Genomic DNA, 25,843 nt, shown 5'->3' with positions numbered 1-25,843 from the left:
ACATGAAAACAGATGTCACATATTAATATATGTGCCCCTTTATCAGTGCATTTAAATAACAAGATCTAGCAGTGAGTCTAATAACTACTGTAATTTTGAAGTAGTGATATATATATAGTGATATTTTGATGTATCTGTAACAACTATAATGTGATATAAAAATGTACCTTGTGTTAGTGACAAGAATCACAGGTACTGCTAATATTATGGGAGGTTGCTTAGGTCTAATTGAAAAAGGTACTAAATTTTAAGTACAGGTTAGTGAAACTAGGGATATAATTTTTTTTTCCTTTACAAATTTACAGATTCTCTGAGGTTTATGGACCCCAGGTTAATAATCTTTGCTGTACTGTCTCCCGGTTTCAGTCTACTCAGTGTATTTTTGTCATATTATTCTCAAATTCTTTGCAGATGGTAATATTTTTTCATGTCTGCTTTTGGAAATAATTATGTGCTCTTTGTAAAAAAACATAAAATGACACTGAAGAGCATAATTTTCTGGTTATCCTATCTCATGGAGATCAAGAGAGTTACTAGTATAGTGTATATGGTAGCATTATCTGTTTCTGGGTAGTATGAACTTATGTAACCACATAAACATACGTAAATAGAATCATACTGTATATACTGTTTTTTTAAACTTGCTTTTTGATTTAACAACATATCATTGGCTTTTTTCTATGAATAGATATGCTTCATGCTTTAAAAAATTATGGCATTAAAAATTGAAATGTATGTTAAAGAACACAAAATTCATCATTTTAATGTGTACACTTCAGTGGTTTCAGTATTTTCACTGTGTTGTGAACCACCACTACTATCTAATTCCAGAACATTTCTATCGCCCTCAAAGAAACCTCATGCCAGTTAGCAGTTCCAGTTTGCTGATTCCTTCATCAGTTGGCAGCCACCAGTCTACCTTGTATCAGTTTGCCTATTCTAGGCATTTAATATAAATGGAATCATACAATATGTGACCTTTTGTGTCTGGTTTCTTTCACTCAGCATAATATTTTCAAGATTATTCTGTTTTGTAGCAAGGAACAGTACTTCATTCCTTTTTATGGCTGAATAAAGTGCCATTGTATGGCTATATACCATATTTTGTTCATTTGTTCATAGCTGATGAACATTTGGGTTGATTCCACTTTTTGGCTAGTATAAGTAATTCTGCTATGAACATTCATGTACAGATTTTTGTGTGGACTTACATTTTTGCTTCTCTTGAGTATATACCTAAGAATGGAATTATTGGATCATACGGTAATTCTGTGTTTAAGTTTTTGAGCAGTTGACACACTTTTCCACAGCAGCTGCATCATTATACATTTCTACACATCATGCTTTTTAATGGCTGGATTGTAATTCATTTTATTGATGTACTGTTATTTAATTCTCTTTTGATTGGCAGTTAATTGATTTCCTTTCTGCAGTTATCAATACTAATGCAGTGAAAGGACTCATATATGCACCTTTACACACTGTTTTAAATTTTTGTACAAGTGGTAGAAGGTAAATTTGTAGAAGTGGACTTGCTGGATTAAAATGATTGCACTTTCAAAATTTTGATACATATTGTTAGATTGCCCTTTAGGAATGTATAAAATTATGCTCCCACCACTTGTGTAGTAGGTACCTATTTCTCCAAACTCTCTTTCATATTATTAATCTTTGCCATTCTGATAATAAATTCATACTCTTTTTAAAATTTTCATTTATTTGATAAGTTGGGTTATTTTTAAAAAATTTTTTTGTGTAATTTGCCTGATCATGACCTTTCCCCACAGTTTTTCTCTTGGATGTTTGCATTTTTTTCTTCACTGATTTGTAAAAGCTGTTTGTATTTTAGAAACATTGTTCATTATATATATTATAGAGACTTTTTGCTCCAGTTTCCTCTTTATCTTTGGAGTTTATGACTTTGCTCTTTGTCTTAAGGACATTAAAATTTTTTAATACTGTTAGTCAGTCTGTTTTCTTTATGGTCTGTAAAGTTTTTTAACTTGCTTTGAAAAGTTTTTTGCACCCCCAAATTATGAGATGAATTTTTTTTAAAGAAATGTATAAAAGTAAACTTGTCGTGGTTTAGTAGAAGCAGCATGAATTTTGTAGTTGGAGTTTCCCATGTTTAAATTCCAGTCTAGTCACTTATTAGCTGTGGGGTGTTCAGTGTTTCACAACTTCTCTGTACTTCAGCTTCCTCTTCAGTAAAATGGCAATTAATAGTAGTTTATAATTTTAGTAAAATTAAATGTATAATGCATGCAAATTGTCTAGCACGATATCTTAACACAGACAGACGGGGCATTCAGTGCGTGTTTTCTTTTCTCTTCCATTTATAAACCATCTTCCTTCCACCTACTTAAAATCTGTTCAGAAGATAAGGGAGGAGAAAGGTTCAAGAAAAGAGGGTAGCCTTCAGTTTTCAAAATCAGAGAAGCCGTACAGGATGAGTACTGACTGAAAAGGGGATTGAAAATCAGTTTAGTAATTTGAAGCCATGTATGTTTAATAAGAACAGTTTTTATTAGAGTGGTAAGAGAGATAGATGGCCATATTTTAATAGGGTAAGACTAAACAAAGCCATATAACATACATGAAGGCTGATATTTGCATATGCAAATGTATTCATCGTTATTTATAATCTTTGAGAAATAGTTGTAACTCTTTTTCTTTCATTGGTAGAATGCTGGTAGGTGGATAGGCACAGCAATACTAGTACATATATAGTATGTGTATTGTGTATAAATTGTATACAAGTTTAGGTCATTTTTATTACTATTAGTTACAAATTACAGTACTTGTAGCATATTTCTCAGTTAAATCATCAACTAGTCGAGAACTGTTGCTTCAATCGAATTTTATTCTTGCTAGCTCTTTTATTGAATTCATACACATTTCTTAATTAAAGTTGTTTGTGGCAAGCAACTTTAAATACATTAGAAAGAGATGTGAAATACATAAATGTTTACAATGTAGTGATCATTGTTTTCCCTTTCCACAATCTTTCCTAGACTATAAGGTTTTTAGGGCAAGGAACACAGTTCTAGTAATTAAAAATAAAGTTTTTTTTTGGCATTACATTTTCTTTTCCTCTTTTTTTTTTTGTCTTTTTGTAGAATAACCTCAAAATAAAGTTTCAAGAAATTGTTAATCAAAATGTTTATTAAGCTCTTCCTCATAGAGAAATAATAAATATAGATTATGTCCAACTGGGTTTTAGAAAATGATACCAAATTCTGTTCCTTGATTCTGGGCAACTGCCTGTTGTTCCTAGTATGTTGTAGCTATACCACCGTCATTTTGTCAGCCTCAAAACAAGAAGGAAATTTTCTGTATTGGTTAGCTCAGGAGGAAGGTAATGAGTTTAAGTAACAAAACAGGAAATTTATTCTTCTGTGACCTTTGATGAGTTTGTGAAGTTAGCATTTTGACTGCAGGGTTGATATTCAGAAGAGTTTTATATTTAGTTTGCTTTATGGCTTTTGCAGAGTTATCTACCTGCCAGGAAAAAATAGGAGTCCAAGTTAAAGGCTCTGCTACCTTTGTGGGAAATGATTAACAATACTCTTCCTTCTGCTGACAGAATCTGGGTATCTGTATTTTACAATGGCTCATTTTTGCTTCCACACAGGGCCGAAGTATCCTTTTCCTGAAACCAAGCTTGACTCAAAGCCTTTGTAAATTCTCTTATTCTTTATCCTTTTAAGCAACTATTTTAGGAACTGTTTTAAAGCTGATTGCCCTTCCCTTCAAACCTTTTCCGCTCAGTACAAAGCACCACCTTCTTGGCAGTCATTTGTATGAGTAGAATGGGTACTCTTGTTATTCATGCCAAAAAGTTAAGGATTAGCTCTATTGTTTAACGCTATCTGTTTTGGATTAATGTGAGTCCGCATTGGCCTTGCCTTTTAAATTCTTTCATAACTGAGATTCTGGCACCTTGGAACCCTTTCCTGGATGGAGCTTTTCTTTGTTCCTTATTGAGTTTTATCCCAGACAGAGTTTAGTTACTAAGGTTTTTCTGTTTTACACTGTTGTTAATGTGGACTTGTAGATTCCAAGTTATAAACCTTGGTTTATAGATAAGTAACACCTCTTCATATGTATTTTGCTGTGTATATCTAACGCTGGAGCATTGTGCAGTTTGGTTCATGTCAAAAGTATGGGACAGCTATTATGATTACTCTTAATATCAGTCAGTGAGACTTTGTATTTAAGATTTAATTATTTTTCTAAAGAAGTAGAAAAGCTAAAATAATTAGAAAAGCTATTAATTATGAAAAGGGTTCATTAGTTTAATCCTTAGTTTTTTATCCTAGTATCATGTTCAGTTTTTTAGCAATGGAAACCAACTTCTTGAATTAGTGTTTAAATTTTCTTGATGCAATGCAGCATTCATAGTTTATACAGAGGTGGGTTTTTTTTGCTTATATGAACAAACTTAAGAGATTATATTTATGAAATACTATTGAATTATTTGATTTTACATACCACTAGAGAGGCAGAGCCTGAAATTGAAAGGTAGGAGAAGGAAAAAAAAGATGAAGTATTTTGTTTTGTATCAAGTGTTAGAATGTTACTTCAGTTTTTTCAGACTTAACATGTGGGACTGAGTCCAGTTTTTCTAGTGGATTTGTTACTTCGAGTTTTAAGAACTCTCATATTCTTGATATGCTTACTTTTTTCTTCTCTTTTGATATGCTTGCTTTTAATCAATGTGGCTTATCTAGATGATCTGTGATCCATTTACAACTGCCCTTGTAGCTTGTCTCAGTTAGGGTCTGAACATATTTACTCTTTACTTTGTTTATAGCAGCAATGTTTTCATTACTTGCAGGTTTGAAGAAACAGACTGTGCTGTGTGTTCCTGTTTACTCTTCTTTCAGACTGCCCAGCTAGTTGATCTCGGAGAATACTTTGGGTGGTACTTGTTATTGATTAGGAGTTTTAGGAGAATGCTTGCAGTAAACTTTCTGATCTTAAATTGTAGACATCTTTGTGAATAGAGTATTCTTGCTTCTGTCCCCCCGCCCCAACTTAACTTTCGTAGGTTAGCTATAGTGGAGAAAAAGAATTCAAAGGAGAATTTCCAAAAGATAGATACAGTGACCTTTGATGATTTTAGTGTATTAAGGAGAATGCTGGGAAAAAGACAGAAGGACTTTACATGTTTATCTTTAAACATATGCCAAATACATTGGATAGTTCCCTTTTGACTACATAATAGCATCTTGGGTACACAACAAGGTAGAAACTTTGTTCTCATCCTGTGGCTTTTTCCTTGCATACCTGGATATCCTACAACTGCCCTTCAAAGAGGGTTATTTGAACTCTATTGGAGTTAGGCTGACATAGAATTTGGAGGACAAAAGTACAAATTAAAAAAATCCTGAATCACTTGTCTTATTTATTTTGTCAGTGTCTGTACTTGTGACTGAAGTAGGAAATAAAGAGAGGAACATCTAGTGTGAGAATTCATTAGAGAAATAGGAACATGGTTTCCTTTATGCTATCTCAAAGTTTGTTGAATAGTAAGCTCACTGTGATGAATGTTACATTTGTTGTTCCTGTATCAAAAAAATTGAACTGTTTCTGGGTCATAGGTATTCTATTCAGGTTGCTTGGATTCAGGCTGTGAGGGAATCCTGAGTCTCTAGCTATGCTCTCATTTACCCATCTGTTCTGCTAGTTAGGGTTGTACTTGTTTCCTCCAGGTTTCTGAGGGGTCTATATATATATATATATGAAGAAAAATGAGAATTGATCTAGCAATTTATTAATTTATAGGTCTTGTGCTGGGCTGTTTTAAAATCAAGACCTGTATGGACCTCCTACTCTTCAAATTCCGTGCTTCTTGATCAATGTTTTGAATATCATTTTTTGCCTAAGAATCAATTTGCTGCAATTATCAATGTTGTTTCCTTTCATTCAGCAAAATTATTTTGAAATTTACCCATCTTGTCATGTGTATCAATAGGTCATTCCTCTTTATTACTGAGTAATACTTTATTGTTCCACATTTTATTTATCTGTTAGCCTGTTGATAGGCATTTGGGTTGTTTACAGTTTTTAGCTATTACAGATAAAATTGCTAAGAACATTTGAGTTCAATTGAGTCTTTGAGTGTACATATGTTTTTATGTTTTCTTGGGTAAATATTTTGGAGTGGGATGTCTGCATCATGTGATAGGTATATATTTAATATTTAACTCTTTAATAAACTATGAAACTGTTTTCCAGTGTTGTACTATTTTTCATCCTTACCTGCAGCATATGAGCATTCCAGTTGCCCCACATTATCACCTCATCAGTCTTTAAACTTTAGCCATTCTGGTAGATAGTATCTCATTGTGGTTTAATTTTCATTTCCCTAATGACTAATGACATTGAGCATCTTATCATGTACTTATTTGCCATACATATGTCTTAATGGGTAAAGTATATGTTAAGATGTTTTGTCTATTAAGAAAACTTTCTTATTACTGACTTTGGAGAGCCCTTTATTTATGCTGGATATAATTTTATATTATACATACGATTTGCAAATATCTTTTTCCTAGTCTGTGATTTGCTTTTGCATGTTACAGTGTTTTTCAAAGAACAAAAAAGTTCTTATTTTGGTGAAGTTCAGCTTATCAATTTTTTGTTTTATGGATCATACTGTTTTTCTGTTGTTTAAGAAATCATTGCTAAACACGTGATCGCTAAGATTTTCTCTTATTTTCTAAGAGATATTTTATAATTTTAGCTTTTATATTTACAGTTCCCTGTACCTCTTTAAAATAGCGATAATGAAAACATCTACAATTTAGGATAGTTGTGATTACTAAATGAGGTGTAAAGATTGAGGTTGTGTTGTTCGAGTATGACAATCTAATTGCTCCAGCACTACTTATTAAAGATTATCCTTTCCCTATTGAATTGCCTTGGTACCTCTATTTAAAATTTTGCCCATATATATGTGAGTTTACTTCTAGACTCTATTCTCTTCATCTGTTTGTTTATCTTTATGCTGATACCTCATTGCCAGTATTACTATACCTTTATAGTAATTCTTGATTTCAGGTAGTATAAGTCTTCTAATTTTATTTTTTCTTTTCAAAGTTACTTTGGCTGTTCTAGGTCGTTAATATTTCCATGTAAATTTTGGAGTAAGCTTGTCAATTTCTATGAAAACTACCTGCTGGAATTTGATTGGAGTTGCATTGACTCTATAGGTGAATCTGGGGAGAATTAACATCTTTGACAGTGTTGAGTCTTCTGTCATATGAACATGCTGTATGTCTTCATTTACTTAGCTCTTTAATTTTTCTCAGCAATGTGTTACAGTTTTCAGTGTACAGATCTTGCACATTTTTTCACGTTAATCTCTAAGTGTATAATTTTTGATACTATTATAAATAATATTCTAAAAATTTTAGTTTCTGTTTGCTTGTTGCTTTTGTACAGAAATGCAGTAGTTTTTTTGGGGGGCTGTATATTTGTATTGTGTCCCACCATCTTGCTAAACTTACTAGTTCTGTACCTGTAGGATTTTCTGATTATACACAATTGTGTCATCTGAGAATAAAGATGAGTTTAGTTCCTCCTTCCAGTTTCAATGCTTTTTATATCTTTTTTTGCCTGATAACATGGGCTGGAACCTGCAATACAAAGTTGAATAGAAGTGAGCAAGAAAGCATTCAAAATTTCACTAGTAAGTATGATGTTAGCTGTAGATTTTTCATAGATGCCATTTATCAAATAGTACATTTCCTTTTATTTTTTAAATGAGAGTTCTTTTTCTTTTCAAATAAGAATAGTGGTTTAGATTATTTAAAAGTGCTTTTTATGCCTCTGTTGATGATATTATATAACATGTATTAGTCTGGATATAGGTGGATTATAGGTGGATTATATTGATTTTTTTGGAATGTTAAACAGCCTTGCATTCCTGGGATATTCACAACTTGGTATATCACCCTTTTTATACATTACTGGATTTGGTTTGCTAAAAATTTTAAAAACATTTCATGTACTGTCCTTGTTTGGTTTTCGTATTAGGGTAATGTTCACCACAACTTTATGGAAGAGTTTGCATAGAATTCGTATTTCTTCCTGAAAGGCTAACCATGGTTGAGAACTACTGGACTACATATGATTTCTGTTTCCTTGAATTTTTTTTCTAAAATTTTAATTCTGTTCTTATATAATAAGATACATACATTCTTATAAAAAAAGAGCAATTCATATGTATTATTTAATGCATGAACCTCCTTGGAGGTGCAGTGGGAGAAGTAAATAAATTTTGCTAGGTACAGCTCAAAGCAAGCTGATGTTTGATTTGAATTTTTCAGTGACGCAGAATTGACTCCAACAAACTGAGGAGCTATAGGAGAGGGGAAGGCAGTGGTGTGCTACAGTGGTGTGCTTGAGTTGGCTTGTGCTGACTTGAAAGTGCACGACACTCAGCAGTTGATGGCTGCTGTTTAGTACTCAGGAGAAGACCCAGAGTTCTTGTGAAGTTTCTCTCTGTTCTGCTGCTCTGTCCTCAGACTTTTCCAGGTTGAGCATATGAAGTGGTAATGGTATATTGGATAAGACTGGGGCTGTAGAACCAGGCTGCTTGGGTAGAAATCCCAGCTCTGCTGCTCTTTAGCCATGTAACCAGAGGCAAGTTCTCTTTGCTTCTCCAAAACAGAGATAATTAAAACACCTACAACTTAAGAGTAGTTGCAATTATTAAGTAAATTAATACATGTAGAACACTATGAATGACGTTTTAATATGGTTGGTACTCATTGAATGATAGTTATAACCTGTTATTTGTGTCATGGAAATTGCTAAGATGCTCAGCCTTTAGTGGAATGCCTGTCTGCTCCTCTTAACTACCTGTAGACAATTTTAATTGGCCAGGATGTCTTTAGTCAAGAACTTTCGGGTAAGTAGGACTCATAACCTTTGACTTTTCCCTTTCTATTGTAAGTGACATTTTTGCAGTAGTACTTGATTTTCTAAACACTTGTTTAACATACATCATACTCTGGACTCACTTCTGTGCAGGATTCTCAACCTTGGCACTATTGACATTTTGAGCCAGATATTCCTTGTTGTGAGGGCCTGTCCTGAGCATTGTAAGATGTTTGGCAGCATCCATGACCTCTACTTGCTAGAAGCCATTAGCAGCACACCCCCAAGTTGTGACAACCCAAAATATTTCAAGATGTTGTTAAATGTCCCCCAAATGGCAAAATCATACCTGATTGAGGACCACTTTTTTAGAGGGGACTTCAGTGTGTGCTGTAATTTGAGACTGTGATTTGTTGTTTTAGTATTTCTTGAAAGTCATGCTCTTTGATATTTACCTAAATGGATTGAAAAATTATGTCTACACAAAAACTTGTACTTGGGTGTTCATAGAACCTTAATCATGATTGCTAAAACTTGGAAGAAACTAAGTTGTCCTTTAGTAGGTGAGTGGATGAACTGTGGCAAATCCAGACAATGGAAATATTACTCAGTGTTAAAAAAAAAAAACGAGCTATCAAGCTATGAAAAGACATGGAGGAACCTGAAGTACATATTTCTGAGTGAAAGAAGCCACTCTGAAAAGGCTCCATACTGTATGACTCCAACTATTGGACATTCTATTCTGGAAAAGGCAAAACCTTGGAGATAGTAAAATTATCAGTGGTTGCCAGGGGTTAGAGGAGAGGGAGGGATCAAGAGGCAGTGCACAGAAGATTTTTTAGGGCAGTGAAACTATTCTGTACAGTGCTACTTTAGTAGATACTTATCATCATACATAGGTCAAAATGCATAGAATGTAAAACAGCAAGGGTGAACCCTATTGTAAGTTATGAACTTTGGGGGATGATGTGTCAATGTAGGTTCATTGATTGTAGCAAATGTTGGAGGTATTGTGCTGTGTGGGGACACGGAGTATGGGAACTCAGTACTTTCTGCTAAGTTTTACTGTATATCTAAAATTGCTTAAAAGTAAAGTTTATTAATTAAATTGTTCTTTACTTCATATTACAAGAACAATTTATTGTCAGTATAGAATAATTAGAGGATATAGCTGACTAGGACAAAAATTATCCATAATTCTATCATTCTTTCAGACTTTTTCCATACCCATTGGTACAGATTTCATATATATACACCGTTTTGTTACAAAGATGGGATTATGCTATATGCAGTCAGTTTTTGTTTTCAGTTAGTAGTACATCGTGAATACTTTCCCACAGATTTAAATGTTCAACAATTAAAAAAAATTGCATTAGTGCCCTTCCACAATTGGAGAGTGGACTGTTCTGATTTTTCGAGATGCTTTTTGCTACATATAGATTGCCAGCTGTTAGGTTAGGCTACCAAAAAGTAAGCATCCAGTCTATGCTGATTATAACTTAATGTTTTTCTTTGGAATTATTTACTGCAGAACTGTAGATTGGCACAAATATTGAGTATCAGAGAGGACCAAGTGATAGAATTTTGGGTAAACCAATTCTGTGGAATGTAAGTTTTGTGCTGCTTTGAAAAACTGTCATTATTTGAATCCCATGTGTCTGTCTAAGAAAATCATGGAATTTTAAGGTGCTTATTAAAGGAAACTTGTTAATAGGCTATTATCACTGTAAAAAAGTTACAAGTTTTTTTTGGAGGCTAGTTCTTAAAAGTAAGGATAACAAGTGCAGTAATAAGAGTTGGTGAAAGTTAAGTTTACAAGTTAAGTACAGAATATATGATCTTTTAGTTACTACTGTATGTATTTTTGGTCACATTTTGGAATAACTGGCATCACTTCCTAATCATCACTGGGGAGCCCTTTTTCATTTATTCACTTTGGAATTGCCTCCTGAGAACATGGGATTTTATTATTTGGTTCATTTCTTGCATTCTAACTTTCCCTCTTCAAAATCATGTGGAAACTGAATTGTAGAAATTTTTTTTCCTGAGGCAGTTCATTTGTCTGCCTCAGTTGTATGGAGTTGGATTGCTGTAGCTTTTTCTTGCTGTATTTGATATATTTATGTATAAAAACAAAATTACAGTATCATTCATTAACAGTATTAATTTAGAAATTTTAGATATTTTTAATGCAGCCATTTTTTGTATACATTAAATTATAGTGATTTTCATTAAATATGTGTTAATCTGAAATTTCTGAACAGAAATTTTCTGGGATACTTTAGTTAATGAGACATTTCTAAAATTACAGCCAACTATCACTGAGAGGGAATTTTAAATTAACCCTTGGGGGCATAAACTTGGGATTTTGTTGCATTTCTTCTGTGGCATAAAATCGTTCTTTAAGATGGAATAATCTAAATCTAGATTTCTGCCTCATGTTTATTTTCAAAATCTGAAAGAATTTATTTTAGAACTAGAAGATAGTCTAGTTGCTGACCCTGAAGAATCCTGAATTGAGAGATAGTCTGCTTTAAGTTTCAATTTCAAAGAGTGTGAGTACACATTTTAAAATTCAATTTGTCATCTTATAACTGAATCTGTTCACTACACAAGTGATTATAATTGTGCATGCTGAAAAATGGGTTAAATATGATGACAGTCAAGTACTGTAGTCTCCTATGCTGTAGTCTGCTTTTATGATGGGAAGTGACAAGGATATTTTATAATTCATATAACTACAGGGTTTTTAAGGCATGTATACATGTAGAGAGAATTTGTGTATTTTTGTTATTTATTATTAATAAATTTATACCCTCAATTATAATTTCTTTAAGAATGTGACAGCTGAATCAGTAGAGGATAAAGGTCCTCTTGGAAATGTGATTAAAAGAAATGCTGTTGAGCAGAAGAAAGTTAAAGGAATGAAGGAAGAAGGCAGCCACGATTGACAGTGTCATGTTATTACTAGACTCTCTTATGGCTGGCAGTTTTTCATGTTAGGAGTGTGGTCTATAGGAAAGAGTCAGGAAAGCATAAACAGATTTTTGAACTTTCCATGATCTTTCCTCTGCCAACCTATACAACCCTCTCTCTCCATGCCTTCAGCGATATTTTTAGCAACTTTGAACTGCTTATAATCGCCCTCTCTCGTGTGTGTGTTAGAGGATTGTGGGGGTGGAGGAATTTTTCAAATATCCTGGGTCACCATAAGCCCTGTTAGAATTTATTAGTCATTAATAAAGTTGACTTATTATAACTTTTTGGCATTGTTACTAAAAGTCTGCAAAATTCTATGGTTTTAATTTTTGTGATTTTACTGGCTAAACTCAATTTATGCTATATTTAGGCTAACATATTTATAAATGCCTTGAGGTGAAGCTAGAGATAGGAGAATCATACATTCTGTTTGTTTATTTTCTGTTTTTACTCTCTTAAGTGATGTTTTGAATGGTAAAGTAATTTTCCCCGGTTGTTTTGCTTTACCAAGAGACAAGAAGACTTAAATTATTTTATTTCTTGAGTGTATTTCTGATGATGATATTATGAGTAATTATAGATTAACCAGTATATGTAGTTCACATCATGACGAAAATTGCTTTATCCTCATTATAGTCTAGCCCTCCCTCCACCTCTTGCCCCTAGCAGTCACTTATCAGTATTCTGTCCCCATAGTTTAGAGTATTCTGGATTATCATAAATGGATTTATATAGTACATAGCCTTTTTAAAAAATTGAGATATAATTGACATGTATGTAACATTGTATTAGTTTCAGGTGTACAACATAATGACTTGATACATGCATATTACTGTGAAATGATTACCACAAGGTGAGTTTCGTTAACATTCTTCACTACATAGTTATACAATTTTTTTGTGTGTGTATGATGAAAACTTTCAAGATTTCTCTTAGCAACTTTCAGATGTACTGTACGGTATTACTAACTTTAGTCACCAAGTTGTGTATTACATCCCCGGGACTTGTTTTGTAACTGGAAGTTTCTACCTCTTGACTCCCTTCACCCATTTTGCCCCCCTCCCCAACCTCGGCCTCTGGCAGCCACCAATCAGTCTATGAGTATATTTATTTGTTTATTTGTTTGTTTGTTTTTTTGGATTCCACATTAAAGTCAGTTACAGTATTTGTCTTTCTATGTGTGACTTACATCACTTAGGATAGTACCTTCAGAATCGATCTATGTTGTTTCAAATGACAGAATTTCCTTTTTTTTTAATGACTGATATTTCATTGTGTGTTTTGTGAGTGAGTGCATATGTATGTGTATCACATTTTCTTTATCCCTTCATCTGTTGATGGACAGATAGATTGGTTGTATGTTTGGCTGTTGTAAATAATGCTGCAGTGAACATGAGGGTGCAGGTATCTTTTCTGGTAGTGATTTTGTTTTCTTGGAATAAATACCCTAGGTGGAATTACTGGATCATATTGTAGTTCTGTTTTCAATTTTTTGAGGAACCTCCTTACTGTTTTCCATAGTGGCTGTACCAGTTTACATTCCCACTAACAGTGTTCAAGGGTTCCCTTTTCTCCACATCCTCACCAACACTTGTCTCTTGTCTTTTTGACAATAGCTATTTTAACAGATGTGATATCTCATTGTGGCTTTGATTTGCATTTCCCTGATAAATAGTGATGTTGAGCCCCTCTTCATGTACCTATTTTGAAAAGTGTCTGTTTAGATACTTTGCCCACTTTTAAATGGGATTTTTTTCCTATTGAGTTGTATGAGTTCTTTATATATTTTGGATATTAACTTCTTGTCAGATATATGATTTACAAATATTTTCTCACGTTCTGTAGGTTGCCATTTCATTTTGTTGATGGTTTCTTTTACCGAGCAGGAGCTTTTTAGTTTGATTTAGTCCAACATGTTTATTTTTGTTTTTGTTTCCTTTGCTTTTGTGTCAAACCCCCAAAAGCATTGCTGAGTCAAGGAATTTACACCCTATGTTTTCTTCTAGGAGTTTTATGGTTTTGAGTCTATATTCAGTTCTTTAATTAATTTTGAGTTGATTTTTCTGTATGGTGTATGATAGGCTGTTCAGTTTTCCCATCATCACTTACTGAAGCAACTGTTCTTTTCCCATTGTATGTTCTTGGCTCCTTTGTTATAAATTAACTGATTGTATATTTGTGGGTTTATTTCTGGTCTCTCTGTTTTGTTCCATTGAGTGATGTGTTTGTTTTTATTCAAAATCATACTGTTTATTGCTTTGTAATATAGTTAGAAATCAGGAAGCATGTCTCCAGCTTTGTTCTTTCTCCAGATTTCTTTGGCTCTTCAGCGTCTTTTGTGGTTCCATATAAATTTTAGGATTGTTTGTTCTATTTCTGTGAAAAATGCCATGAGAATTTTGATCAGGATTGCGTTGAATCTGCAGATTGCTTTGGGCATTTATGGATATTTTGACAGTATTAATTCTTCCAATCCATGAGCATGGAGTATCTTTCTATCAGTTTGTGTCTTTAGTTTCTTTCATCAGTGTCTTACAGTTTTCAGTGTAAGGTCTTTCACCTTGGTTAAATTTATTCCTAAGTATTTTATTCTTTTTGATACAAATGTTAATCTGTTTTTTTTTCTGAATTTCTCTGATAGTTTGTTATTAGTGTATAGAATCAACAGATTTTTTGTATATTGATTTTGTATCCTGTAACTTTACCAAATTCGTTTATTCTAACAGTTTTTTTGTAGAGTCTTTAGCTATATGTGATAACATGTCACCTGCAAACAAATAGTTGTACTTCCTTTTCGATTTGGATCTTTTTTTTTTCTTTCTTTTTCCTATCTAATTGCTCTGGCTAAGACTTTCAGTACCGTGTTGAATGAAAGTGGCAAGAGTAGGCATCCTTGTCTTGTTCCTGATCTTAGAGGAAAAGCATTCAGGTTTTCACCATTGAGTATGATGTATGTTGTGGGCTTGTCATACATGGCCTTTATTATATTGAGGTGTATTGTGTATAGCCTTTTGAGTTTGGCATCTTGAATTTAGCATTAATGCATTTGCCATTCATCCATGTTGTGTGTATCATTAGTTCAATCCTTTTTTATTGCTGAGTAATATTTCATTGTATGGCTGTACCACAGTTTACCTTTTTGTCAGTTGAAGGTTATTTGGGTTTTTTCCAGTTTTGGGTGGTTATAAATAAACTTGCTGCAAACATTTATGCATGAATTTTTGTATGAGCATAAGTTTTAATTTTACTCGGGTAAATACCTGGGGATAGGATTGCTGGGTTGTATAAATGTGTTTATAACTTTATGAGAAGCTACCAAACTGTTTTCTGAAGTGGCAGTACTATTGTGCTTTCCCACCAACAAAATATGAGGGTATGTGTATGTATGGATGTATGTACAAATATGTGTATATATATAAACATATACACAAGGATGTGGGTGTATGTGTGGGAGGCTTCCTTGTCAGTCTTAGCTATTGTTAAGTTTTCAGTGTAATCATTTTAATAGGTATGTAGTGATATCTAATTGTGATTTTAAGTTGCATTTCCCTAATGCCTTATGTTGAGCATTTTTTCATGTGCTTATTTTCTGTCTGTGTATCTTCTTGGTGAAATCTCTGTTAAATATTTTTGCCACTTTTTAAAAAATTGGAATATCATATTCACTTCTGCAGCACATATACTAAAAATTGGATTTTCTTATAATTTTGTTTTGAGAGTACTTTATATATTCTGGAGTACTTTTTCACATAAGTGTTTTGCAGATATTTATTCTCAATCCCCTTTTCATTCATGTTTCAAAGATCAGATGTTTTAAATTTTTAAGAAATCTAGTTTGTCAGTATTTTTTTTATGGATTGTGCTTTTGTTTTATCTAAGAAATGTTTACCTAATCCAGGGTCACAAAGATTTTTCTCTTACATTTTCTTTTATAAGTTTTATAGTTTTTGGTTTTACGCTTAAGCTTAGATCCTTCTAACTAATTTTGTTTATGGTGCAAGGTGTGGATTGATGCTTATTTTTTTATTTTGGCATACAGATCTCCAGTTTTCCCAGCACCATTTGTTGAAAAATCTGTCCTTTCTCAATATATTGAGTACCTTCACACCTTTATGAAAATCTATTGACTGTATGTGTATGGGTCTATATCTGGTTTCTTGGTCCTGTTTTCTTGAACTATACACGTCTATGTTTCCATCAGTACCAAACTGCTTGGATTATTGTTGCTTTCTAGTAAGGCTTGATATCAGATAGTGGGGACATCCAAGTTTACAGTTCTTTTTCAAAAGTGTTTTGTTTCTTCTAGATCCTTCAACATACATTTTAGAATCAGCTTGTTGATTTTTACATGGGGAAATATTCTAAAGAACAGATGAAAGATAATTTCCACTATGAGGGATAGATGGGACTTTGGCATCATTGAAAGAGATGAGAATGTACGTACCAGAAGAAATAAAAAATTCAGGCTACATCAAAAAAGTGGGAAAATAAGGGTTTGGGTAGGAACTCGTAGTCCCAGAAAAATTGATGTTGAAAATTTTAATATAGTCTAATTCCCTCCCATTTTCTGTGGGATAGTTAGGTTGTATTCAGTATCTTTAGATAAATGGGAGACATTAAATACAAAAAGCATTAAAGCATAGTGTTTGTTAGGTAGAGACCTAATTTGAAATGATAGGATGAGAATCATAAGCTTTGGTTGTCTAAATTGATTGCTAATGAAATAAAATGAAACTTGTCTAATAGTAGCCTTATATTGGAATTTTGAAATGCTTGATAGATTTGTAATTCCAGATCTTCATTTTTCCTTTTAGTATTTATGTTTTGTGTTGCTGCTGCTGTTGTTTTCTAGTATGCCAAAGATGGGAGAAAATTTCTAGATATGCAGAAAAGGAGTTTTATTCTTTCTGCTTTTTCTCTCCCTCCTGAGAGCACTTTTGCGAATAGACTATACTTTTACCTTTTTATAGAGTAAGAAGTTATCTTTCTGCATTACCCTAAAGTTATTTTTGGATTACCTTTAGAAAGAAGTATAACAATTATTATGTTTATGTCATTCATACCCAGGGCTTTATTGTTACATATGCCTATGCATTTTTCTTGCGTAGATAACTGGTTTGACTTGGCATATGAAGTAGATCCCTAATAGTAAACTGACTAGAAATAAAACATATTGAGTCCATATATTTCTAAAGGCCAAAAGAATCCTTGGTACAACTTTTATCTGATTATTTGGTTTACCAGTAAGAATCATAGAGAAAATATGATCTCTGGGTTAAGAAACCATTTCTCATCACCTTAAGTTAAATGTACTGATATGTATTTAATCTTGTTATCTTTGTCTCATTCCCCAATATTAGGCCATTTAAAGCTTACCATTCTTGTCCTGGGAACCCTACTCTCTACCTGTCCTTGACTGTTCTGCAAGTTATCTGTTATTCATGACCCTCATCCTTCGTGATAAGGATATTTTATTCTCCCTTTAGCTGTACTAGTTTCCGCATAGTGGCAGTAGGGAGCAATGCAACTACCTGATCAGGAGAAAAGAAGTAGTATCAAGAAGAAATGCCAAATTCTTAATAGAATTATTTGAAAGAATATTTAGTAACTTTTTTTTAATCAAGTCATGTCGTAAGAATGGTGTAAGGTACATGACGGCAAGGATACTGTTCATCTTTTCCACTGTTGAAGTCCTAGTGCTTGGTATAATACATGATAGTAGGTCTGCAGTAAATATTTGTTGAATAAGTGTTAAACTGGTCAAAAACATGAAATTCCGAAAGTTTGAAGATTATTTTTTCCATAATGATATGTGGCTTTACCGTTGTAAAACATGGATTTTCTCTTGTTTTTGTTCAGAGTGGTGAAAGATTGGGAGACATCATGAAAACTTTGAATGGGTTCTTTTTTAATTTATTTATTGAAATATAGTCAATTGCAATATGTCAATTTCTGGTGTAGAGCATAATGTTTCAGTCATACGTATACATACATATAATTATTTTCATATTATTTTTCATTATAGGTTACTATAAGATATTGAATATAGTTCCTTGTGTCATACAGAAGAAATTTGTTTTTTTTATCTATTTTGTATATAGTAGTTAGTATCCCACCCCCATCTCCCTGGCAGCCATAAGTCTGTTAATATGTCTGTGAATCTGTTTCTGTTTTGTAGATGAGTTCATTAATGTCTTCTTTTTTGTTTCCTTTTTTTTAAATATATTCCACATATGAGTGATATCATATGGTATTTTTCTTTCTCTTTCTGTCTTACTTCACTTAGAATGATGATATCCAGATCTATCTATGTTGCTGCAAGTGGCATTATTTTATTCTTTTTTATGGCTGAGTAGTATTCCATTGTATAAATATACCACGGCTTCTTTATCCAGTGATCTGTCAATGGACATTTAGGTTGTTTCCATGTCTTGGCTATTGTGAATAGTGCTGCTGTGAACATTTGGGTGCATATATCTTTTCAAATTAAAGTTCCCTCCAGAAATACGCCCAGGAGTGGATTTGCTGGATTATACAATCCCTATCAAATTACCCAGGACATTTTTCACAGAACTGGAACAAATAAACCTAAAATTTCTGTGGAATCACAAAAGGCCCAGAATTGCCAAAGCAGTAGTGAAGAAAAAGAACAAAGCTGGAGGAATAACCCTCCCAGACTTCAGACAATACTACAGAGCTACAGTAATCAAAACAGCATGGTATTGGCACAAAAACAGATACATGGATCAATGGAACAGAATAGAGAGCACAGAAATAAACCCACAGACTTATGGTCGATTAATCTTCAACAAAGGAGGCAAGAATATACAGTGGAGAAAAGACAGTCTCTTCAGCAAGTGGTGTTGGGAAAACTTAACAGCTGCATGGATATCAGTGACGTTAGAACAGTCCCTCACACCATACACAAAATAAACTCAAAATGGCTTAAAGATTTAAATATAGACAAAACATATAAATCTCCTAGAAGAAAACATAGGCAAAACATTTTCTGACAGAAGTCTTAGCGGTGTTCTCCGAGGGCAGTCTACCCAGGCAATGGAAATAAAAGCAAGAATAAACAAATGGGACCTAATTAAACTGAATGGGTTCTTCCTGAATGTTTGCATTATTGTTATCTATGGACTTTAGTTGAATATGTCATTGAAGACAAATGCCATCCAGAGGCCTTTGGTATAGAAGAGGAGTGGGAATGTTGATGAAATCATTATTTATCTCAGGGTGTCTTCTAAGCTCTTGTGATTGCCATCAGTCTTTATTTTCATCAATATAATTCTGCTCTATGCAGTGAGATTTGCTGGTTGCTGTTTTTCAGTATCAGCTGGTGAGCACATTTAAGGAAGTTATAAATTTTGTATGACAGTTGTAGTGATTAATAGTTGTGTATAGTTAAAAATAGATATTGATGAAGAAATAGAAACTTCAGAAATGCTTCAGTGCAAGGGTTATTTTGCTTTATTAAAGAAGGTAGACTTAGACATATTTTCTCAAAAAGGAAATGGTCTTAATTAAGAACAGATGGGAAGGACAGATGTTAGTCAAGGTGGGTATTCAATAAATAACAAATAATGTGTTGCATAACCTTTGGGAATAAATGGCAATAGAAGACAGATTTATCTGAGAATATGTAAAATGTAATAAGTCATTATGTAAAATGTAATAAGTCATTGACGTCTTGCTCTAAAATGTAAGCAGAAATATCTAATGTAGGTTTAATTTTGTCTTCTTTCAACTTTGGGAACTCTGCCAGCATCTGCAGCTCTGCCCCAGATTGCTTTGCAAACTACTATTGAGACGATCACTTAATATTTCTTTGGAAATAAGTGTGTGTCTAATGGTTTGTATTTTATGGTTGGATTCATTGAGTTAGAAATCTGTGATTCATTATGAAGCATTCTTTGGTATTTGTAGCACTTTCTCTTTCTTATTCTAAATCCTGCGTGATTATTGTGCTGAACTATAGACTGAGATAAATGACTTTAAATTTATAGAAGGTGGTGGGAGAGAAGCTGTAGTTTAACACTATAGGATTAATATCTTTATATACACTGTAGAGCCTGGTGGGGTTTTTGTGTTTTTTTTTTTAAATAACCTGCTCCAAATGACCAAAATTAACAGAAGTTTAGTTCTGGCCTTTAATAATTTGCTTTGATTTGACTCAGATAGCTATTATTATTGTTTTTTGGGGTGTTGGGGTAGGAAGGAGTTATGTTGTATTATTTTGCTAGCCCCTAGCCCCAGGTATAAAACCTGAAATTTGGGATTCCTTAGCAATATTATATTTGGGGGGTATTTCATATTTATCTTGTAACATAGTATTCATTGAACAGCATGTTATATAGGCATGTTGTATTTTATTTACAGTTTTGGAAACTCCAATTTAAATTTTTCTAGGGCAAAGTGGCCCTACTGTTACATATAATGTCGCTTGTAATGTAAAAAAATTGGAATACATTTTCCATGAAGTCAGTATTTTACAAATTTACCTGAAGTTTTTGCTTAGTGAAACAGAAAGCTGAGAAATAAACTAATGAAAATCTTCACCGTGTGTAGTAATTAATCTGTCTTTGGTGATGGAGATTAACTTGTTTACTTTCAGTATAGTCCATGTAGGAACTAACAAGTAGGAGATTATCAGGTTCTTTGTCCAGGACTGACAGTTAATATCAGAAACTTTGCACTAGCACCTGAGATAGCTCCATAGGTGATTTGCCAAGATCCAAGGAATGGGGGAAATTGGATGGCAGGTTCAAAGAAGCTTATGTAGTTATTAGGGGAGCTATGTGGAGTATTTTTCATACTATGGAAATGAGGTTGAGGACTGAAAGTTAAAAAATGCTGTGTTGCCAAGGGTCTTTTAGTTTACTTTGTTACATGATCAGGATCCTTGGTTATAAATTAGGTTGATGTAATGGGAGAATCCTTTGGGAACTGATGTAAGACATTGCAGAAATTGAAAACTCTTGGAAAAACTAATTCAAAAGTCTGCCTCTTATCAATTCAAAAAAGAAGATGGAAAAAAAAATAAGCTGCTAGGCTTTACAAAATAAAACATTCCTATTTTCTGGATGAAAAGTGTCCGTCACTCTGTATTTAAGCCTTGGACTGACCTGTATGTGAGACTGTGAGAAAGCACATGTGTGTCACATTTAGAGACTTAAATTGCATTTGAATTATTATTTTATATACGTACATATTTTTTTCTACTCACAGGCATATTGTTCCTATGTATTTATTTTCTAGTTGGAGTACTGTTGCTGTCCAATAAAAGTTACAGGTATACAGTATAGTGATTCATACTTTTAAAGGTTATACTCAATTTATAGTTATAAAATATTGGCTATATTCTCTGTGTTGTACAATATATCCTTGAAGCTTATCTTGTACATAATAGTTTGTATCTCTTGATCCACTGCCCCTATATTGCCCCTCTCCCCACTGGTAAACACTGGTTTGTTCTCTGTATCTGTGAGTCTACTTCTTTTTTGTTATATTCACTAGTTTGTTGTATTTTTAGATTCTATGTATAAGTGATATCATACAGGATTTGTCTTCTCTGACTTGTTTCACTTAACATAATGCCCTTCAAGTCCATCCGTGTTGCTGCAAATGGCAAAATATTATTTGAAGTAATTTATTATATATCATTTAAATAATATTTTGTGTTATGTATACATATTATATATTATTATATAATATTATTTTATATTTTAAGTTATTTTGAAATGGTTCTTTGTGATACATCTCCAGGGTGGAAAGTTGATGCTGAGGTGAGGAACTGAGAAAGAAAATAAAGCTGAATAGGAGGATTCAGTAATACCTATTTCCTAAATTTGAGCTAAGTTTTTAGTAGAATGTTTGAAAACCTGATGTTTGGGATAGTAGTGATCACAGAACTATAGACTCTTCTAAATTACTTAAGTGAAAAATATTTCAACTTCAGTCAGGCTATCCAAATCTAGATTCACTTTGAAGAATTAAGTGAATTGTATTTTTATTCGCTTCCTAATCAAATCTGAAAGAGGCCTCTGACTCCTAATATAAGAGTATTAGTATTACTTTGGTTTTTACATATTATAAGACATGGGTAAACATTTTAGGATCTGTTTTGCAGGAAGAGGTTTTGTAAATTTTAACAGATTTGCAAAGATGGAAACTTGTGAAAAATTTAAAAATACATATTTCTTATATGGTAGCTGTTTTAGAGATGAGAGTTAGAGGGTCAGAAGAGATGACAGTTATTAAGCTCCTATCTAGATTTTAAGAATATTTAGGGAAATTGAACATATGGATTAATGACCATTTCATGATGCTAATTTTTAGAAGAGCATTGACTGTTAATTGGGAAAAGTCGGAGGAAGGTGGTCATTTTCAGGATTATAAAGCATATGATCATTCCACAAATATATACTAAGTGCTTACTATGTGGTAGAAACTGTATAAAGATATAAAAAAGATAGTCCTTTACATAGAAGTAACTCATCGTCCCCTTAAGTAACACACCGTCTAGTGGGAGCCATAACTAAAACAACCAAATTAAGTTGACCTATCCTCTATGTTTTATAGAAATGATTTAAAATTAATGAAACATGTTTTTGCAGACTTCTTAGTCTTTTTTTTTTTTAACCGATCCTCATTGTAGATAATGGATTTGTAGGATGTCTTTGGATCTAGATCTGTTTGATTTGGTTTTGCTTAATCTTGTGTTTTTGTAGAATCTTATATTAGTATGCAGACGTACCCAAAGAGACACATGTGCCTTATGGTGTATGGTAGAAATTCTGAAAACCTTGTTATCTAAAAATTTTATATTCAGAAATATTTTACACAGGCCAAATGTGGTAGAAATCAAAATTTCCCCCTGTGAAAAATAATCATATTCTTTCTGCTGTATAAAGACCTGGGGCATTTATGGAAAATAAAATGTTTCAGCATCACCCAAATTGTATGATAAAATTAGAGCAGAAGAGCTTAACCTGGTAATTTGTAAGCTAATAGCAGATAAACAAATCTGGAAAAACTTTCTCATTGCTCCCTTTAGTAAATGGGAAGGGATGACTATTTTTCCTTCAGAAATATTAGGACAAATTTCAGTCTGAGAAATTTTGATTGTACTCTTATAAACTAGCTTTAATTTCTTGATAAATGACAAAATACTTCCTATTTTTTGTATATTCTCTACTTGTAACAAATTTGAGACCATCTAAAGGTAACTTTCATTGAGGTGTAAGTTCTAATAAAGTCTACTTAGAAACACTCCAGTTGTAGACATTTGATTTTGGTGGGTGTACGTATGTCTCTCTGTGTTAAAATATGAGCAGAGAAAGCTATAAATACTGTGAGGCAATTTACTGATAGCATGCAGGAGTTTAATTAGATTCAGGAATTTGTGATTTGCTTTTCTTGTTAGATCTGAATTGGGTTTCATTTTCTGCCAACTACCAAGCAGTGACTATTATATTAGACCACTTGAATGGTTACTTTTAGGGCCATTTGTTATCTGATTTATACATTGCACACATGAGGAGTTTTATGTCTAGTTGGTCATTGCTGGTGATTGATTGTTCAGTGATTATTTTGGTAATTATATGAAGAAGACTACAATATTAGTTTCAATTAGGGTGGCCATGTAACTCATCAACCAAATTGGACACTTTTGGTAATGAAAAATGATATTAATGATTACCTAAGAACAACAAATATGAAAAAAATGCATGATCATCTTAATTAGGATGATTTTGATTGCAAGTAACAGAAAACACAACTCAAACTAGTAGTTTAAACAAGAAGCATAATAGATTGGCTTGTGTATCCCGAAAGCCCAGTGTTTGTTGAGGACTCCAGCTTTCTCTGTTTTCTAGTTTCTGACTGCAATGGCTGGCTTCCCTTATAGTTGTTGGATGGCTGCCTTTGGCAACTGAGGCTGTATTTGTCTTCATGTATGACCAGCAGGAGGGGGAAGCCTGCTCCTCCCATGAACATAGGATGATTCTTAAGCCTCCTGGTTATTAGATACTTCTGAACTAATCTCTGTGACAAGGGGAATGTCATGTGCTGATTGTCTTAGATATGGGATATCTGAATATCACTTAGGCAAGAAGGATAGGATTACCTTGATTCTCTTAGAGGAGTCAGACTCCATTCAGGAAACTGGTGTAGGGTTAGTCTGTCTTGGAAAGCAAGGCAGCTAAATTAAGGGAAAGAGATGCAATGGATGTTTGGGAAGCAACCACCATGTTCACTGTGAAGTCCATTGTCACTGCTTTTTTGCATTTTCCCTGAGACATCCTGTTATTGAGTTCCTGTAGTAGCCTAGCATACTAGAGATGCGTTTTCCTTTAATGAGAATTTGGAGTATAAAAGGACTTAGTAGCCTGACAAGAGGGGAAAAAAAGAGAACTTACCATCCCATTTTTCTCTTTTTTCCTATAAACCTATAGTAATTGTTGATCATCTTTTTTTTTTTCCTTACAGACTAATAGGGATGCCAAAGGAAAAATATGATCCTCCAGATCCTCGCAGAATTTATACCATCATGTCAGCAGAGGAGGTAGCCAATGGGAAAAAATCTCACTGGGCAGAGTTAGAAATCTCGGGTGAGTAGAATCTGAAACACTTAATCTGGAATACAGTAACAATAATGAACAAGAGTTGAGTTTTGTTATATTTATTTCCTTATTGTACATTTTTAATTAGGTGAATTAATCAAGAAAATACAAGATAATGAGGTACTAGTGTTATCTGTGACTAAATATCTTTACTCCTGTTGTTTCTTTTGAGATTAATACTGTGAGCCCGAGTTGGCATCTAGAACTGAGGACACCAAGAGTTCAGTTTCAAAGTAAAACCAGGTGTTTTGGTACAGTAGATTTTGTTTTGGCTATTGCTGGGTAATTATTTTTGCAAACTGATCTTTGCCATCCTCCTGTCATCCCATTTTTGGCAGAGTAGGGAACCTAGGAGCTATTTATTCTACTAAGTAATAACTGTGTTACATGACCTTACTTGTTAAAATAGAGTATGATTCCTAAAAACCCATAACCCCAGTCTTATAGTGAGAAAAACATCAGACAAACTCAAACCGAAGGACATTTCACAAAATTTCTACCTAGTAATCCTCAAAATTGTCAAGGTCATGAAAAACAAGGGAAGACTGAGAAATCGTCACACATTAGAGAAGACCTAAAGAGACTGTGATGACTAAATGCAAAGTGGTGTCTTGAATAGAATCTTGGACTAAAAAGATGTAAAAACTGGTGAAATCCAAATAAATCTGCAAATTAGTTAATAAATACTAATCTTGGCTTCCCAGTTTTGACAAATGTACCATGGTAATATAATGTTAGGATGAGGGCTATATAGGAACTATATTATCTTGGTAACTTTTCTGTAAATCTAAAATTATTACCATGTTGAAAGTTTATTAAAAATAAAATGTAAGTATAGTTTTCTTTTATCAATTGTTGCAATACAGATTGTGTATCGAATGTAGTTTTTGCCCAGTAGGCTTTCATTTGGAAAAGTTAAACACACACTATGATGTCAATAGCAAGAATTATCTGTACCTTTAGCTAAAAAGTAACTGGGTGGATAGGTGATTGGTAATTAAAAAATATGAATATGAGCAAATCCTATTAGGTTACCATGGCACAGCTTGGCACTCTTGACACTTCAGGCTGGACAGTTGTTTGTGGTTGGGGGTGGTTGTGTGCATGTAGGATATTTAGCAGCATTTGTGACCTCTGATTCGCTACATGTCAGTAGCACCCCTCTAGTTTTGGCAACCAAAAATGTCTCCAAATTGCCAAAGCCCCTTGGGGAACAATATCGCCCTCTAGTTGAGATCCATTGAGTTTAACTCTGATAAAACTAAGTTTTTTTATTTTAGCCTCTTTTCACTTGAAAACTTTGTTTCCTATTAAAATGCAAAATCCTAGTTGGCACTTTAAGCCTG

At 33.3% G+C, this 25,843-nt stretch overlaps 1 protein-coding gene across 4 annotated transcripts in view; it reads left to right on the top strand.

Moving 5' to 3' along the window:
• Nucleotides 1-25,843, top strand: part of CNOT6L (CCR4-NOT transcription complex subunit 6 like) — a 106,003-nt gene that overhangs the window by 12,258 nt on the left and 67,902 nt on the right. For all 4 annotated transcript variants that reach the window (XM_072941930.1, XM_072941939.1, XM_072941920.1 and 1 more), the window contains exon 2: nt 24,364-24,485. In XM_072941930.1, coding sequence (XP_072798031.1) covers nt 24,364-24,485 — 122 coding nt within the window. The remainder of the gene's footprint in view (nt 1-24,363; nt 24,486-25,843) is intronic.

Source organism: Vicugna pacos, chromosome 2 (genome assembly GCF_048564905.1).
Source record: "Vicugna pacos chromosome 2, VicPac4, whole genome shotgun sequence".
NCBI lineage: Eukaryota > Metazoa > Chordata > Mammalia > Artiodactyla > Camelidae > Vicugna > Vicugna pacos.
The sequence above is the reverse complement of the archived record's forward strand: the minus strand, read 5'-3'. Positions and strand labels throughout refer to the sequence as shown.